Source organism: Mustela nivalis (assembly GCF_964662115.1).
Source record: "Mustela nivalis genome assembly, chromosome: 4".
NCBI lineage: Eukaryota > Metazoa > Chordata > Mammalia > Carnivora > Mustelidae > Mustela > Mustela nivalis.
In genome coordinates this window covers 36200280-36219400 of record NC_139023.1, presented here as the reverse complement: position 1 = coordinate 36219400, position 19121 = coordinate 36200280, and the positions used below count along the sequence as shown (strand labels likewise).

At 45.7% G+C, this 19121-nt stretch overlaps 1 protein-coding gene across 8 annotated transcripts in view; it reads left to right on the top strand.

Moving 5' to 3' along the window:
• The window catches only part of TBC1D1 (TBC1 domain family member 1), a 227663-nt gene that overhangs the window by 122126 nt on the left and 86416 nt on the right, over positions 1 to 19121 (top strand). For all 8 annotated transcript variants that reach the window (XR_014311231.1, XM_082728917.1, XM_082728916.1 and 5 more), the window contains 4 exons: positions 5921 to 6031; positions 12391 to 12519; positions 14157 to 14243; positions 17645 to 17925. Coding sequence is in view for 7 of the 8 variants with exons in the window: in XM_082728917.1 (XP_082585043.1) it covers positions 5921 to 6031; positions 12391 to 12519; positions 14157 to 14243; positions 17645 to 17925 (608 nt within the window). In the remaining variant the exon portion in view is untranslated. The remainder of the gene's footprint in view (positions 1 to 5920; positions 6032 to 12390; positions 12520 to 14156; positions 14244 to 17644; positions 17926 to 19121) is intronic.

Here is a 19121-nt window from a genome sequence, read left to right as displayed (position 1 = left end):
GCTTGATGGTCGAGTGTTAGCGAGCCACTTTGGGGAACATCTTTGTCGCAAGCTCAGGAGATGCACATTCCTCCCCTAACGTGTGTTTCATCTTTTATTCAGACAGCACTGTGTAGCCATCCCAAAACAGTGCGATGACTCAGCATCAGCAATAAGTGTTCTTTGGCAGTGAGAAATTCCTAACGGATGTGATTCTGAGATTCCCTTTGACCCGTTTAAATTTTTAGACAACCGGTGCATTATGGACAAGAGACTTTTTAGAGAAAAGTGATGATACAGGGTTGTGTTTTATTTTTTTTCCCTGTTATTTGTAAATGCATGCAGTCCATATCTTGGGGCCCCTATGTGTTGTTCTAGAAGGCTCTGTAACTCGATTGGCTTGAAGACCAAAGGGAAGTGACACTGGGTATGAAAAGCCAACGCTTACTTTGTCCTCCATCATTGTAAGCGCAGCTCCTCCTTATGAGATACAATTTGACATGGATATCTTCTTCTAATGGCTTGGGGGTTTCACTGAATTATTTTCAATGGCCATTCTTGGTTTTGTTTTGTTTTGTTTTGTTTGCTGTTGTTGTTAGAGGAATTTTTTTAAAAAGAGAATTTATGAGGGAGACGCAGGCTTCCCCCAGAGCAGGGAGCCCATTGTAGGACTTGATCCCAGGAGCCTGGGATCATCACCTGAGCCGAAGGCAGATGCTTAATGACTGAGCCACCCAGGCACCCCCGTTCTTGGTTCTTATAAAACATTTTATAAACCAAGTTTCTTTCTAGGTAGGAGCGCCTGCTAATGTGTTTGCAAATTATACCTTTCAAACAGATCATAGAAAGGTGGCTTTGCAGTGTCAGGACCCCTTTTGTAAACAGGAAGGTTAATAAGTTCCTTTGTACAGTTTTCCTGGAGGGTAATTTATTTCTGAAGAGTTCTCCAAGGGCAGACCTTCATAAGACAAATGTAATTATGGTTGAAATGAATGGTATGTAATTACTTAAAGAATACATAATCAGTGTTTTTGTAAATAAATGCTTAATGAAGAGAAACAAGGGCAGACCACACAGGACACCAAGAGTAGAAACCCTTGGGGGCTCTGCACGTGTCGCAGGAGGTTGTTGTTGCCACATGCAAGCTGACTTTGAGAATGCTGAGAGAACTTGGTGCCTTATGAGCCTGGGGGCCTGTGAGCCCTTCTGTTGGGGGACTTGTGACACTTCACAGCCATTGTTTAATTGATGACCTTCTGAAATGCACCGTCTTCAGGCACTTCTCACCATGCAGGCGGCCCAGGGCTTCCAGTGGTTGGTCCCCTGCAGTGCTTTCCAGTCCAAGTAGGGCTAGCAAAGGAGACGCCTCACAAGTCCAGCTCTGTCCTGCTGAATGATGGTATTTCAGGGAATGGCTGAACCAATACTGAGTAGATAAAACAAGTCGATTCATACTCAGTGGGGGGGTCAGTGATGGATTAAAGAATATGATTTTTCAGAAATTTTAAGGATTAATAGAGGGACGCCCCCTCCCCAACTTTGTGAAGAATATCAACTTTGTTGGATTTTCCATGGCTTTAAAATTATTTCCTCTAAGATTTGGTTATAACTTTGTAAGAAGATGTCATAAAGCAGTGTCCAAGTGAGCATTGCCATTTCAAGTAGCACCGGCCGAAGTCTGTGGACTCTCAGCATTCTGGTACTCATCAGTCCGCGCTGGGAATTCGGTTTTCAGTCCCTCTGATGTTCAACTCATAGGCCTTCTCACAGAAATAAGGTCAAGAAGCATGCGGCAGAATTGGCTTTGTTACTTTTAACAGGCAATCAGTTGTTTTGTAGTTGTTTAAATGAAATCTAATAGGAGAAAAGTGCTCAGATCAGTGGTATGTGTATTTCAGCGAATTTTTATAAGATGAATACTCCTATGCAGCCAGCCTGCCCGAAGATTAAGAAATAGAGCATTTCCAGCTCCTCCCCCTCCCTCCCCTACTGGTATTACACCCAGGGACCAACAGTCCTGACTTCAGACACCGTAGGATTGATTTTTTTTTTAAGATTTTATTTATTTGACAGAGATCACAAGTAGGCAGAGAGGCAGGCAGAGAGAGAGGGGTGAACAGGCTCCCCGCTGAGCAGAGAGCCCGGATGCGGATGTGGGGCTTGATCCCAGGACCCTGGGATCATGACCTGCGCCAAAGGCAGAGGCTTAACCCACTGAGCCACCCAGGCGCCCCAGCAGGATTGATTTTTTACAAGCAAGTTCATTTTTTTTTTTTTTTAAAGATTTTATTTATTTTATTTGACAGAGAGAGAGATCACAAGTAGGCAGAGAGGCGGGCAGAGACAGAGGGGGAAGCAGACTCCCTGCTGAGGAGAGAGCCCGATGCGGGGCTCGATCCCAGGACACTGAGATCATGACCCGAGCCGAAGGCAGTGGCTTAATCCACTGAGCCACCCAGGCGCCCCAACAAAGCAAGTTCATTTTTAACTGCAAAGTGATGCTGTCCAAACTGGATTCCCCATCACTTTCCTCAGACTTGTCTCTCTCACTAATGAGTGTTTATAAAATCAAATCACCCGTACAAAGGGGTGAGTTGCCACGTGGAGGGTGGTGAGACACCTTGCTAATCATTTGAACTCAGTAGAAGAGTAGCCACAATCACCTTTCAGATATTTTAAGGAAGGATTTATTTTTTGACATTGTAGGACATCGTGGATATGGATTTCTGAACTTAGTGACTTTCCTCTGATGTTTCACGACCTCATGATGTGTGTCTTCCTCTGCCTCCGTTCCTCTGCCTGTGACAATACGTGGTGCTCCTTTGTCTCATTTTCGTCCATCTGAACTTCCTTCTTGTATATTTTCAGGAAAAGAAAATGTCTTTCTCTTATTCCTGCATTTTTAACCTTTTTTGAGACTTTGAAATAAGCAAGTGTACAGTTTCTCCAAGAAAAATACACATTTTCCTGTGAGAACAGCCCCAAATATTTAATTGTTATGGAAGAAGGAATGGTTCTAACTCTTGGGTGTCTGTTCAGAGGCCTCCCCTAATTCCCGTGTGCTCCTCTTTCTTAGACTTCAAAAAAAAAAAATAGACTTTATTTTTTTTTTACAGCTGTTTTAGTTTTGTAGAAAAAGTGGGTAGAAAATATAGAGTCCCCATATGACTGCCCACAGCCCACCCTTACCCTTAGGCCACTTTTCCCTATGATTAACATTGCGTCTTAGTGTGGAACATTTGTTACTACTGGTTAGCCCCTATTGATACATTTTTAGTAATTGAAGTCCATAGTTGACATTAGGGTTAGCTTTTACTGTTGTACATTCTGTGGGTTCTAACAAATGCATAGTGGCATGTACCCACAATTACAGGATCAGCAGAATTGTTTTTCACTACCCTAAAACTCCTCTCTGTCCCTTCAGTTCATTCCTCCCCCTCCAGCAAACCCCAGGCCTCTGCTCATCTGTTACTTTCTCCATAGTTTTGCCTTTTCCAGAATGTCATACAGTTGGGATCATACAGCGTGCAGGGGATTGGCTTTTACTTAACAAAATTCATTTCAAGTTCCTCCATGTCTTTTCATGGCACGATAGTTCTTTTTATTTTAGTGCTGAATAATCACCCATTTTTAAAAATACTTTATTTATTCATTTGAGAGAGAGGGTGCAATCAGGGAGAGGAGCAGAGGCAGAGGAAGAAGCAGACTCCCTCCCCGCTGTGCAGGGAGCCCGACACTGGGCTCCATCCCAGGACCCTGGGGTCATGACCTGAGCCCTAGACAGGTAGATGCTGAACAGCCTGGGCCACGCAGGTGCCCCTAATATTCCATTTTATGGACGTGTCACAATTTGTTTATTCTCTGTCGTAGGACATCTGGGTTGCTCGTAAGTTTCGGCAGTTATAAATAAAACTGCTATAAACATTTGTGTGTTGGTTTTAGTATGGACGTAAATTTTCCATTCCTTTGGGAAAACTTGAAGCAGTGTGATTTGCTGGATCGCGTGGTAAGAGCATGGTTGGTTTCATAAGAAGCTGTCAAACTGGCCCCCGCGGTGGCTGGTCATTGTGCAGTCCCACCAGCAGTGAACGAGTGTCCCTTTTGCCTCCTGGGCGTATAGACTCACAGTGTGTGTGTCACCTCCTTGAGGTGCTCGGTGCGAAGTTGGGACTGTGGTGCATGACTATCCTCTCCTTTCTTGAAGATCTAATAGGAACTTTCTTTGGAAAAATGCACTTGTTACATAAAACGTGTAAAACTTCATAACATCGAGGTTTGCGGCTTGGAATCGAGATTGAGAGCATCTGTTCTAGGATATTCAGTCCTGAAATCTGAGATTTAAAGAACAGGAAGTCCCCAGTGAAAACAACCCGTTCTAATCATTTACTATCTTTTCCTTGAGTCATAGGAGGAACAACTTATCATTTCAAATTATCTTTTTTTAAAGAGCAGGAATACCAGAAGGTCTGGGTTAGTGTCACCTTTGCTTCCAAAACCTGCGACACGCAGAGTGAAATCATGTTTTCTAGGTTAGTTCAGGGAGGAGGTTTCCAGGAGTGGCCTTGATCCAGACTGGATGTCTGTAAAGTTGACTCATTTATTACCACCTTTGTTCTGAAGGGCAGGCTGCAGGTTTGGAATGGGAGTGGGGAGCAGGAAAATGGATAATCACCCATTATGAAAAACACATATTTTCAAGGCGCCTGGGTGGCTCAGTTGGTTAAGTGACTGCCTTCAACTCAGGTCATGATCCCGGGGTCCTAGGGCTCGCACGCTACCCGCTGAATGGCGGCCTCTCTTCTCAGCGCGGAGTCTGCTTCTTCTTCCTCTCGTCCCCCTGCTCGTGTTCTCTCTCTCTCTCAAACAAAATCTTCAAAAACCCGTATTTTCAAGGTTTATAGACTAGCAATTTTGCATGTCTTCAGAATAACTTTTCTCTTAATTTTTCTAAGAAAATGATACATTAAATTACAATGGTCTTCTAAAAATGAACCCTGATGTTTTAGATCAAAGAATTTGGGACCTTGGAGTTTATTTGGTGCATAATCTTTCTCTGGACAGATGAGGAAGCTAAGGTTGCAATGACTCGCCTTTGGTCACACTCACAGGCAGTATCCAGGACCTATGTATCCTGATTTCTGGTTCAGTGTGCTTTGCCACTCACTGTCTGGAAAGTAAAAGATGCAGGGAGAATTTCCTTAAAAAAGAAGGGAAAATGGGGCGCCTGGGTGGCTCAGTGGTTTGGGCTGCTGCCTTTGGCTCGGGTCATGATCTCAGGGTCCTGGGATCGAGCCCCGCATCGGGCTCCCTGCTCCGCAGGAAGCCTGCTTCCCTCTCTCTCTCTCTCTGCCTGCCTCTCTGCCTACTTGTGATCTCCGTCTTTCAAATAAATAAATAAAATCTTTAAAAAAAAAAAATAAAAAAAAAAAGGGAAAAAGAAAAGCGACTCAGTGCCATGAAATATTGCGTGCAAGTTTATACCTTGAGGGGCTTGCACTAAGTGCTTCATGCTGACCAACACATTGGCTGTGTGAGACCATGATCCTGAGCCACTTGCTCTTTTCCTTTCCAGTTCCCTAGCCTGAAAAGTTTATAAACTTGTAGCTAGCCACTGTGGCTCTTGACCTCTGGATGTTTACACTGATTTTATTCTTTTCTTGTTGACAACTTATTTATTAAATATTTGTGCTTCTGATGTGAACTATTTACGTATAAGGACATCAGAGGTCAAAAGCTGAATCTGGCTCACGGGGCTCCATTGTCCCATTTCAAGACTGGTGTTCCTGTCTAGCTAGGATCGTTGGTGCCCCCTAGTGAGGTGGTTGGGTAAAAGCACCCATTATAACGGGCGGATGGAAGCTGTTAGCATTTTCAAAGGCATGGTTTAGCAGTTTTTTTGACAACTAAAAATAAATGTATTCTTTCTTTCTTTCTTTTTAAGAAATCAAGACCAAGAAGTGAACAGCGAGAGAATGAATTGATTATTTCTTTCCTAAGATGTTTATACGAAGAGAAACAAAAAGGTCACGTCCATATTGGGGAGGTAAAGCAGGTATGGGATTTTTTTCCTCTTTTTAAAATTTTACCAGGATGCTGTGTAAAATGGAATCTTGAGGATTTTCTCAAGTTCTGAAACTCTTTTTCTCCCTATGTTTTATTTTTACTTGTTGCACACATAGGGGAAATTTGGAAATATTTAGACTGTGTTTGGAGGCAGGGAGGGAAGTTGGCGTCAGCACCCTGGGGGTGGGGGCGGAGCAGGCTCTCCCAGCCGAGGGCTGGTGTAGAGCTGCGAGAATGAGGTTTAAGAACAGATACTCCCGCTACTTGACCTGCAGGGAGCCTGTCTGGGTCATCTCCCCTCTCTCCCCGGGAAAACGGGAATGACCTTGCCTCTCTGCCTTCAGAATTCCTAAAGAGCCTGGAGGTTCCCTGGAATGTCAGTACTACAAGGATGTAAGGTAGCGCCCCTGACCCGTCAGGGGCAGCGTTAGAGAGCCTGGCTTACATGCTGGCCACATAGTGAACCGGCATTAATTCTGTTCTGCGTGGTAGAGGTCCGGAGTCAGCTTGCCTTCCTCTTCTGGCCACAAACATTGTTCACCTTTTCTGTCTCGGGGTGCCGTGTCCGAAGCTGGGGCTTGCTGCTGGTCTGTTCTTTGAAGAGCTCCGAGTCTGGGATTCCGGGCACGTGGTATCACAGATTATGTTCTTATGTCTGTCAGACTCTCTGTAAGTCAACTCACGATAACCAGTGGAACTTCAATGTGCATTTTGTAATTAAGTTCCTTGTAGGTCAGAAAATCTAGGAAAACATCACTGAAAGATGTTCAAAAAATTCCTTAATTTTCCAAAAGTATATGGGGTTTTTTTTGTTTGTTGTTGTTTTTGTTTTTTTTTTTTTTAGGATGTTATTTTGTATTATTGGACATAGAGCATGAGGGGGCAGAGGGAGAAGAAGGTTCCCTGCTGAGCAGGGAGCCCGACATGGGATTCGATCCCAGCACCCTGGGATCATGACCTGAGCCGAAGGCAGTCACTTAACTAACTGAGTCACCCAGGCACCCCAGTCTTTTTTGTTTGTTTGTTTTTTGAGAGGGATTAAGGGGAAGAGAGAGGAGAGATGGAGAGAGAGAGAGAGAGAGATTAGAAAGGTAGGGAAGGGGCAGAGGGAGAGAGAGAATCTTAAGCAGGCTCCACGCCCAGCACAGAGCCTGACATGGGGCTCTGTCTCACAACTATGAGATCGTGACCTGAGCCGAGACCAGGAGTTGGGCACTTAACCGATCGAGCTGCCAGGTGCCCAGGTTGCCTTTTTATAAAATGCCTAACTGCCCTGTTCTACAGGGGCTTTAGTGCTCAGTGGCGAGCCCCCTCCCTGTAAATATCTCTGCTTTTCTGGTCACTTAACCATGCAGTTTTATTCTCCCCAGATTTCTACCTTACAGTTGACAGTGGCAGTCAGGTACCTTTCCTGAGTTCACAGCGCTCAAGTACAGTGTCTGACGTTGTTTTTCGTCTCCTTGGCCAGCCATAGTGTCTCTTAGCAGGGACCCTAACACCTGTGCATTGTGTCTGTGCGCGTCTGGCCTCTATCGGTTCCCATCCCTCCACTCCCAGGACAGTGTGGGGTTTCTGTGTTCTCCTGTTCACTCAGGTGGGCCACCCAGCCCGCCTGACAGTGAATTCGCTGTTGCTTTTCAACTTCTTACTTTTCGTTTCCACTCCTTTTGTTTTTTTTTTTTCCCCTCTTGTGCCATTAATAGTTTTGTCCTGTTGTAATTTTCTTCCCTAACTTTTCCCAACAGGAAACTGACAATTTTGAAATGATTTATAATTGCTAGAGGGGAATAAAACATTTATGCTGGATGGAAAGTTTTGACCTAAGTACAAACCGATATTTAGGGAACAGATATGATTTGGGCGTCGTTTAGCCCAGTGAAGTATATTTAATTTTTTTTTCCACTTGAGAATTTAAGTCACAGCGTCCAAGCCTCACAAAGCAGAGTTTCCAGTGCTTTCTCTAGAGGTTTCTAAACCTTTAGTTACCCAGCAGGCTCCTGTCTGTGACTGTAAAGAAGTTGCTCTGATCCCCAGTTGTGGTTGGGGACTGGACACCCGCTCAAGCTCTGAGGATCGGGCTTTTCAGAGCCACTGTTGCTTTTAGATGGGTCAGACGATGCTTTGAGATTCACCAGTCGATTCCTGCTCTCCTTTTCTGCTCCCAGATAGTTTAACTACATGAATGTCAATTCCATTCTTGTTGCACCTGAAAATTCCCATAGCCTTTGGATAGTGTTATGACTTGACCTGGAGAGTAGGACCATGGTTTTGGCAGTGAACTTCTGTGGCCCTCTGGCCTTCGAGTGTTCAGAAGACGCTGAGCACAGACTCAGGGCTGCACTGCTCCGAGCCAGTGGTGAATGCTGTACGTGCTTTCCAAAGACTAAAATGACAGCGTTGGCTAGCTGTCAGAGGAGCCATTTTTTTATAAAATAGAAAAACTGAAGGATATTTTGTTCTTATGGGAAACAAAGAATCGCTTTGGGCAAAGACCTGTAAAGTAATAAAGTTAGAAAAGTGTCACATTTTAGTCAGCGGACATATTGTTTCTACTTGTCTGGATAGAGCTGGTGCAAAAAATTAAGAATATTGAATCAGCTGTCACTTAATATTTGCCATGTACCAGAGTTTGAATTTTTTGCATGAGCGATTCCAGTTTTTCTACAACTTTTTCAAGGCAGGTGGTGTAATGCCGTTGTTGGAGTTGGGGATCTGGGGAAGAGGTCAAGCAGCGCGTGTAGGAATGGCAGCCCGTGTCACAGGTCCGGGGGCAATATCCTTTTTTTTTTTTTTTTTTTAGAGTTTGTTTATTTATTTGACCGACAGAGATCACAAGTAGGCAGAGAGGCAGGCAGAGAGAGAGGGAAGCAGGCTCCCTGCCGAGCAGAAAGCCCGATGTGGGGCTCTATCCCAGGCCCCTGAGATCATGACCTGAGCCGAAGGCAGAGGCTTTAACCCACTGAGCCACCCAGGCGCCCCCCGAGGGTGATATTTTAATCACTGTGCTTTTTAGGAGCTTACCTAACAAAATCTAATGTTATATAACCACTCACCGATTTGCCTGGGTCCGTTTTCCAATAGAGGAGTTTCTTCTGACATTTTATTTTGAAAAATTTTCAATCATGTAGAAAAGTTGGAGGAAACACACAGTGAACATTCATATGCCCACCATCCAGATTATACCATTTGTAGCGTTCTGCAATATTTGCGTTCCCATGTATCCGTCATCTCTTATTTCGCCTTTTTTTGGGATGACTTGTAGCTTTTGGATACCAGCACCCTTTATTCCTACACACTTCAGCGTGATACAGTTAGCTGTAGTTCACAGTTATTTTTGGAGATTGGCATCCTGTAAGTTTCACAGATCTGGAGTGTCCTACTTGTTGAGTTTTGAGATCTTCATACGTTTGGGTGGCCCAGGCCCCATCAAGACAGAGAGCGCCCTCTTTCACCCCGGAGTGTACCCCCATACCTCTGCCGGTCCTCACCACCCCTCCCGCAGGCAACCACAGTTTTGATTCTTTATACCATAGATTAATCTTGCCTGTTCTAGAACTTCTGCAGACGGAATCAGAGTCTGTACCCGTTCAGCTCTGGCTTCTTTCACTTAGCCTGTTCGTGTCCTTGTTCATGCTGTTGCGTGGACGAGTCACTTGTTCCTTTTTGTTCTATGGGCGGCCCCACAATTTCTCCCATCGTCCTTGGGGTGGACACCTCGGCTACTTAACGGTGCTCATGGTTACAAATAAGGCTGCTGTGGCGCCATGGGATGGTGGATTCTGACCGAGAACGTCACTGTAGCCGCAGAATTGAAAACTTGGCTCCAGACTCCCGTGCACAGAATTCCCCTGTCTGTCATGGGCTGGGCAGTGTGATGACCGCGGTGCAAATCACTCTAGCTCCCCAAATTGGAAGTTTATTGAAGAACCAGCATCATCTTTGAAGGAGAAACGTCTAGATGCTTATTTTAAAATAAACAAGGAATATACTTTCTAAACATGAATTATTTTCTAATTATATTAGAATTGTAGACCTGGAGAAGCATCTTATTAGGTGGCAGAGGAGAGCGGATGGAGCTTTGAACTCAGGGACATTCTTGTGGTCTGGTTTCAAAACAGAAGTGCAGTTTTTCTTGTATATACTTTCTGCTGTGTGCTACTGGTCTTCTAGCCAGTGTTTTCTTTATATATCCAAACGGTCCATTCAAAATGCTTCTACTTTATGGAAACTTGTGTGGGGCTTGAAAGCAAGCCCACGACTTCTTAACTATGTGGGAGAACTGACAGTGGGCGAGTCCCAGGCAGCCCCTGAGGGCCCTGTGTGGGTCCCAACGACAATGAGGAAGGCACCTGCCCGCGGAGCCTGCCGGGGCTGGCACTTAGCCGGTGTCTGCTGTGTAAGTCTGTTGCTTTGGGTACATGTTTCCCACAGGCCTGCCCGGTGATCATTGCTCACTCACTCCTCCCCCAGCAAGCAAGTGCGAAGTGTCCAGAGCAGGCTCAGTATACTCTGTGAAAACACAGAGATAAATGACGGTCTCCCTCGAAGGAGTTTCTAAGCAGGTTGTCATTCTCTTAATGCATGTTCTAGTTCTCACAGAAATAAAACTCTGATGACCGCATGAAGGCAAAAGGTAGATCTTACCAGGGCTTTTTCTTTCTCTTTCTTTGCCTTGAAAAAAGAATTCATCATTTCAAAGAAGACATGATATCTGTAACCATCAAGTAGCTAAATAAAATAAAAAATGCCTAGTTACATAGGAATCAGGGGAAGACAAAAGACTACATATACCCACCAAATGGACAAAAAATGGAAAAGTCTGACCATGCCATGTACAGGAGAATTGTGACTATGAATTAGTATCATTTAGGGGAGAAAAACTTGACAGTATCTGGCCCATGTGAAGACACACAGACCTGATGACCTGGCAAGGCCATTTCTAATTATTTGCCTTGCAAAAACTTTCACATATGTGCTAAGGAGCGATGTTTGGGAGAGATGAGCCCAGTCGCCTTTGTAAAAGCACAACGGAATCTGTATTTAAGCACAGGAACATGAACAAATTACGTTGTCATCCAGTGAACTACTGCACTCTAATTAGAGTGAGTGAACCAAAGAACATTTGTCAACATAGACGAATCTCAAAAACTACATTGAAAGACACAAGGTAGTTATGGGAGGGTATTGCAGGGTGATTGGTTCATTTAAAGCTTCAGCTACATGTAGTCTATCACGTGGGTTTTACGGATACGTACACGTATGTGAAGGTACACGGGACGAGTTGACGAACACCACGTTCAGGAGCAGGGCTGTTTGTGTGGCTGGAAAACAGAGGGTGCTTCCAGGACGCGTCCAAGAGGTCTGCACCGTGTTCCGTTAAACACGGGCAACAGTAGCTAAGAGATGCTTCTCCACGGCTCCCCAGCTCTGTGGCCTGGGACAGGTCTTCACCTGCCGTCCCTCAGCTCCTCCACCTGCAGACTGAGGACACACGGGAGCTTTCCTCACGGGCCGCTTCTGAGCTTCAGAATGAACCAACACACTTTAAAGCCCCGAGAATATACCCGACACTCAATACACGTCAGCAGTTGTGACGCTTAGCTGCCGTCCGGGGCTCCTTGCTGCTCTCAACTCGTGCATGTGTGCTTGGCCAGAGCTGGGGGGCGGGGGTGCAGATGCATGTGTTGTCTTGGTCAGTGAGGGGGGCAAGCGTGGTTACTGGGGAAGGGGTGAGGGAAGCCTTAGGTGGGGCAGAGGCAGAAGTGGAGAAGACAGAATCCACAGAAAGTGATGAAGGGATCGACTTAGGGTTATGGAGTGGATTCTTCAGTTGATTGATTTAATCTGTTCCAACCTCTGAAATTCCCCCAAATGCAAGTTACCCTCTGCTTGGCAGAGCTAACGCTGTCCACCTTGGGCACCAGCAGCTCTGCTCAGAGCTTACACGGTAAATTACCTGTTTGCTCTCGCAACAAGGCATTCAGATTAGGTCCTGAGGTGGGTCTGAATTGACAGAGGAAGGACCCAAGCTGAGGAGAGAGGAAGTAACTTGTCCAGGGCCTGTGAGTGAGTGACACAACTCTAATGCCGACCGCAGAGCCCAAGCTCTTGAGCTTGGTTAACGGAGTGCTTTCCACGTACATTTCCTTGTTTTGTTTGGAGCGGTCAGAGCAATACCTGGAGGCAAACTGTTTCCTGGACTTGCAGCCATGCCTTTGAGGAGCCGGTGAGAGGAGGTCACAGAGCCAGAATGGTGGCCTGGGTCAAAAAGATGCATCCTAGAGATCATTCCTAGGAGCCAGCAAGTGGCGAGTGACTGACTTAACTTTTCATTGTTTCACTTTTTAGACCTCCCAGATCACAGCAGAGAACATTGGAAGTGAGTTACCTCCAAGTGCCACTCGATTTAGGCTCGATATGCTGAAAAACAAAGCAAAGAGATCTTTAACAGAGTCTTTAGAAAGTATTTTATCCCGGGTAAGTAGCATAATTTCTCCTAATCTAAGTTAAAATCTCTTTTTAAGAGAACATAAGATTCAGTTCCTTGCCTTTAAAAAAATATATTTCCTTTGAAGATATCTCTACACTCATCGTGGGGCTCACCCTCATGACCCTGAGAGCAGGAGTCACGTGCTCTCCCAGTGGGGCCAGCCGGGCGCCCTCATTTCTCTGCTGCTGTGCCGTCAGTGTTTGTCATAAAGTACAGAAGTGTAAAAACCTTTTTAATGTCTTCTCTGTCTTAGAGCAACGTTACCCACACTTCAGTTTTTAACTTGGCTTAGGTTAAAAGAAATTCTCTTACAAAGCCTGGTATTGACCAGTCTCTGTGAAGAGCACAGATTAGATGTAGTAAAGCATGGGTCCCCTTGTCCCTAAGTGCCACCAAGCACAGCTTCAAAAGCCATTCACCGTCGGCCATGGCTGGCACGTGTCTAGGCCTCTCTGTAGCTGGCCAGTGAACTGTGGTGCTCAGGTCAAGTGCTTCCCACCTCCTGTTTTTATAATAAAGTTTTGGAAACAGAGCTGTATGCATTCATTTGCCTCTATTCTTAGTGTGCTTTTGTGCAGAGCTGAGTAGTTGCCACAGACCGTATGGGCCCCAGAGCCTGGGAGATTTAGTATCTGGCCCTTCACGGGCATGTTTGTAGACTGCATTCTGCAGGAAGAGTGAAGGAAACATAGGTTTCCTTAGGAAACCGATCTAGGAGCTCCCTAAGAAATTTCGTGTTCTGTCCTCCCCACCCCAGCGGGTGGAGATGACCTTTGATGGCATGCCTAAGAAATCAGAGTTTGATTTTCTTTGAAAGTTTCACGTCTTTCTGGAGCTTGAAATATCTTACAGGGTTTCTTTGTTTTTATTTTTTTCTTTAATTTTATGATATACTCCATTTGAACCATGCTTAATTTTGTTCTAGTTGAATTTTATTTTGTTTGAAGGTGTTTCTCAGAATTTTGCAACATCCTTAGAGATAATTAATGACAGTCCATGTACAAAACCAGGTGGCCACCTTTGAGAGCTCTTGAGCAGGTAGAACGTTGTCTGAGTGTCCTGTTGCTGCCGGGCGGTGACAGCTTGGGACTCGGGAGAGAGGTGTTGAGCCTGCCTGCTTTAGCACTTGCTTTTCTTCAGAGACAGATTGTCTCTCCTTCCTGCCCGTCATCCCTGCCAAATGACACATTTGCATGGTGCTCAGGAACATTTAGGTGGTTTCGCTATTAAAAAACAAACAAACAAAACAAACAAACAGAAATGTTGATTATCTTTTTCTTTTTTTCTTTTTAAGGATTTTGTTTATTTATTTGAGAAAGAGCGAGAGAGAACATGAGAGGGGACAATGTCAGAGGGAGAAGCAGACTCCTCATGGAGCCGGGAGCCCGATGTGGGACTCGATCCCGGGACTCTGGGATCATGACCTGAGCTGAAAGCAGTGGCTTAACCCACTGAACCACTTAGGCACCCAGAAATGTGGATTATCTTAATGCACATATGTGCTCTGCACCTTTTCTCAGTAGATCCATTTTTCCCGAGACTGTTTAAATAGACCAAGCTGCTTCTAGCTGACGCGTTTGCAGTAGCCTAGGGGATCCTAACTTGACTGCTTTCCTTTCTGTAGGGTAGCAAAGCCAGAGGCCTCCAGGAACCCTCTGCCAGTCTGGATCTGGACAGCTCCACATCTAGCACTTTAAGGAACACGAGCAAAGTAAGCACATTTCCCTCTCTGTGACCCCTGAGGAAGTCAGGAACATTTAGGTGGTTTCGCTCTTCTGCTCATCTGCTCATCTGCTACCTGCACAGCTTACAAAAGGACCCCAGGGAGCCCCGCATGTTCGCCATGACAAGTTTGGTGCCTGAGAATCCTTGGCGCAGGGGGAGGGGTCTTGCAATTCTGTGACTGAAAAGTCTCACGTCACGAAGCAGTGGCCCTTCCATAAACAAAGAAGCACGGTCACAGTTTGAGACCCCTGAGAGCCTGGGAGGTCATTTATCACAAAACAGCTAATGGGCTTCTTGGCCAGTATGAAAAATAATTGAAATTAGGAAAATCTCCAAAGTGGGTTTGTGAATTGCATGAAGTTTGCAGCTTGAATACTTTGACACTTCGGCTGGCTCTATGATCGTGATTAAATATTACTGATCTTATGAATCAGACAACTAAGCTTCGCCCCTTGGGTCTCTTCCCAAGCACTGCTTCATGGTAACGAGCAAGCCAGTGGTTCTCTTTGGTAACAAACCTGTGTCCGTGTCCTTGTTTCTTGCTTTCTAGACATTTAAGCAGCCTCAACTTTTTTTAACCACCAGGAAGTGAGTTTGGGGTATGTGCTGGGGGGGCCAGCTTTCCTGCTGCTACCAAAGCCACTTCAGACGCACCAGAGACGGAGGCTGTGGGGAGCTGTCTCTTGACCACACAGCTCCGAAGTTCTCCTGAGTTTCCTCCTGGGCGTGTGGCTTCCAGAGTGCTTAGACCATGGCCAACAGTGAGAAACTTATTTAACACTGTGACACGATCACACACACACACAAACACACACACGTGCACACTCACGTCCAGAATTAAAATCGCCCCAAACAGTATTTACCGTAAACAGCCTGTGACACACACTGTTCTCTTTGGTTCTTTTTAATTTTAAAAATGTTCGTGGCAGACCAAGAAGATTGTTCCTACCACCTGCAGTGGACCCCTTGAGAGATAAATTGCCTTGGAAGGGGCAATTTAAGTTCTCAGGCCTACTGTTAATGGGATTCCAGCAAAAATCCAGCCTCTGGCTCAGGAGGCTGGGGGCGGGGCGGGGGGGCTGGAATGCTGCATTTGTGACAAGCTCCAGGGTGGCGTGGGTGCTCTGGGTTTGTGGACTGTCTCTGGGGGCGGAAGGCTCTAGATACCAGTCTTCTGAAAAGGATTTTCTGTGTTAAAATCTAGTGGGAAGGAGTGTCATCTGACCTCTGTCCACCATATTACTGGTTCTACCGTACAGTTTACTTCACATTGGAAACAGTTTATGGTTTAATAGATGAATGGGACAAAGCCTCTATCCTCAGGAGCTCACCTGGAATGTGAGACTCCAATGGCAGCAGCATCAGAGTATGGACAGAACCCTGAGAGTTAGACTAAGAGATGGCGGGAACGTAGCTGTCTCAGGAGCGCAAGGGGAAGGGTGGTTATTTTGGATCAGTGGAACCAGAGAAAGCACGGGAATGGGGCAATGGTGCTTTTGAATTAAATTGTAAAAGCTAGGCATTGTACCCGTGGGAGTGGACAGGGAAGAGGCTTTCCAGATCTTTGCAAATAAAGATACTGTGAAGAAGTTCGTGTCACTCAAATGACTTTTCCAGGAAGTCTTATTGCTTGTTTTGTATTCTTCTCCAAAGCACAGATCTAGGAAAATACACGAAGCTTGAATTTGTATAATCTTAAGAGAAGCGCAACTTTCAGAAGCTACCTGTTTGTATTGTGTGTGGGAGTATCTTTTTTTTTTTTTTTAAAGATTTTATTTATATTTCAGAGAGATCACAAGTAGGCAGAGAGGCAGGCGGGGGGGGGGTGGCGGGGAACAGGCTCCCCACCGAGCAGAGAGCCCGACTTGGGGCTCAATCCCAGCACCCTGAGATTATAACCTGAGCCGAAGGCAGAGGCGTTTCCACTGAAGCCACCCAGGAGCCCCTTTATGTGTATTTCTTTACACATCATTACTTTTTTTTATCCTGAGATTGAGAAACTGTTGTAAAAATAAGCTATTTCACATAATTGGATCTCTACCAGTAGATTGATCATCTAATTGTGGAGGAACATCCAAGTGGCCCTTTTAAGTGTAAGATTAAGGATTAATTCCTTCTTGTAATTTGGAAGGAAGTTAGTAAGAATTGAGATGAACAGGTTTGCATAATGGAGATTGTTTGCTGTGATGTACGGTCTTAGACAAAATTTTAAATCCTTAAAGGGTCTTTGGAACTACAGAATCTTGAAGAATGAAAAATTTCAGCTATGTTTAAAGGTAATTAATATTTTGTAGTATGTTGGGAATTAAATTTTCCTAATTCCTATAAAACTAAATGTATATAATCTCTCCCTTCAATAAACGTATATTTCTAAAAATTAAAATCCTTAATACATATCATTTGAAAGGCATTCAACCATAAAGCAAATGAACAGATAGAATTTAGATTCTTCAATCCATCATTTGATGCATTCATTTCATTTTACTCTTTCCATGTTGATTTATTTATCCCCTCTAGCAGGTTCATCGGGGCAAGCTGATACACTTCCCCCTGCCCCCTATTTTATGGTCTTTGATTGGAGAAGAGTATATTGGCCACCAGCCATGTGTGGGCACAGTGCTAAGCATAGAATTGCCCGAGTATTAGTTCATCTCTTTGAAAAAGCGTACATCTCGAAAGACACTGGTATTATTGTTATGCTTCTCAACGAATGTTGGGGTTACCCCTCAGTAGCTTCATTGAGTACCTGATACAGTAACTTATATTTGTGTAACATTTTACAGTGCACTTTCACTTGGATTATCTTGCCTAATTCTTGAAACGCCGTGTGAGATACACTTTCTCTCTTCCTTGTACAGTTGAGAAAATTGGGATACAGAAAGAAGTTAAACGATTGGCCGTGAGTTCTGGCAATAAGTGCCTAAAGGGAGATTCTTCATTTACTAAGAATAATATAGGATATAGTTTTTAGCCTCAGGATCACCAACTTAAATTTCAGCATTAGATCAAAGTCAGAGAGCCTTAAGAACGTGGCCAGAACATGTGTGAACACACTTGGCAGAGATAAAGAATTTCTTGATTGGTGTGAAGGGTGCAGACAAGCTCTGCGGGTTCAAAGCACCGTAGAGCTTTTACAGGGAGAAGTGGCTGTGCGCGGCTTACCTACAACGGCTCTGTCCACCCCCTGGGCTGTGGGCAGTTTTCCCCCTCTGGCCAGCAACCCAGCGTTTGGTCTCTAAGCAGGCACTTACTGGGCCTTCATGTCCTTGGGTTGTCGGTGGCCTCTAGATGGCATTATGATCAGATGTGCTTACGCATCAGAATGTTTTCCTGCCCCTGGGAGGAGATTCCTGCGATACGCCTGACCTGCTGTCCCTCTGCCGCCAGGAGCCGTCTGTGTGTGACAGAGAGGCCTTGCCCACACCTGAGAGCTCCTTCAGGCTCCTCGGCTCCTCGGAGGACCTGTCCAGTGACCCGGAGAGCCACCCCGCAGAAGAGCCCGCCCCTTTGTCACCCCGCCAGAGCTTCCGAAGGCGCGCCAACACCCTGAGCCACTTGCCTGTGGAGTGCCAGGAGCCTCCGGAACCGGCTCAGGGGTCTCCAGGGGTCTCCCAAAGGAAACTTCTGAGGTACCACTCTGTGAGCACAGAGACTCCTCGGGACCGGAAGTAAGATTTGTTTAAAAATGCGACTCTGTTGTGTACATAGCTGGGGCACATCCGTTAGCCACCGGGTATGGGCCACCCAGGTATCGTGGGGTGACAGACTTGAGTCAGGGTGTACCGAGGGCTCACGAGCTAACACTCGAAGGTGAGTTCTGCTCCTCCCGTAGGAATTCTGTCGACATAAGACGCTTGATACTTGTCCAGGAGCCGGCACAAGCATCAGGAGGAAGCAGGTGGGAAGTGGCCCTCAAAGGGGTTAGGAATCCTGTGGACAGTGTGCGAGGTGGGCGTGCTGGAACCTAGCTGCCAGCTTTGGGGCCGGGTGGCAGAGGGGCGAGCTGGCGAGGAGTCCTTGGCAGACCCGGGACCCTTTTCTGCTGGAACGGAGATGCAGCATCCTGTCCCCAATGGAGCGCGAGCGGCGACCTGGCTGCCTCTGCTGCCTGCGTGGCCCGGGGTCCCAGGGCTGGCTCAGTCCTGAGCTGTTGTGACCTGGGTACATCTGCTTCTCTGGGTAACCAAACCAGCATGGATGCTGCCTGAAATTTCCTGCAGTTTGAGAATTCTGGAGCCTGGCTACCTGGATTTACCTATTGTAATAATTTGGCTCGAATCAGCAGTTGGAATTTCCTGGTTGTAGAGATGGGTAATCTGCAGGGGAGCAGATCATCTCCGGGCTCTTTCTGGGGTCCCTTGGCAATTAACTGGACCCTAAGCAGTCACGGAGTTATCTTTAAAAATAACTTCAAAAATCTTTTAAAATTCCTCAGGGTATAAATATACAGGCCACGCCTGTATAGAGTTGCTGTCTTCCTGGGACTGACGTGTGTCAGTAGGGGTCGTGCACGGATCATGCAGAGTCTGGATGGAGGTTCTGGCCAGGTTTTGAGTGAAGAAATGAAACCACCTGAAGGACATAGCAGAGCCTCTCCGCTGGTTTCCAGTCAGCCATGGAAAATAATTATGATGGTTTTCAAGAAATTGGCTGCATAACCATGACCCCAAGGCAGAACACATGCCGGGAGCTAGTGTTTACTATATGACCTCTCAGAGACAACAGTGTAAGGCGTTATGGGGTTCTTGCCGTGTTTTTCAAGCCCTGCATACCCATGCTGCCTTTCCACCTCTCTGCCATGTCCCCAGCCCTCTGTTTCGAGCATTTTCTGTGACCGTGGATGCACTCCTATCTAGAGATTCCC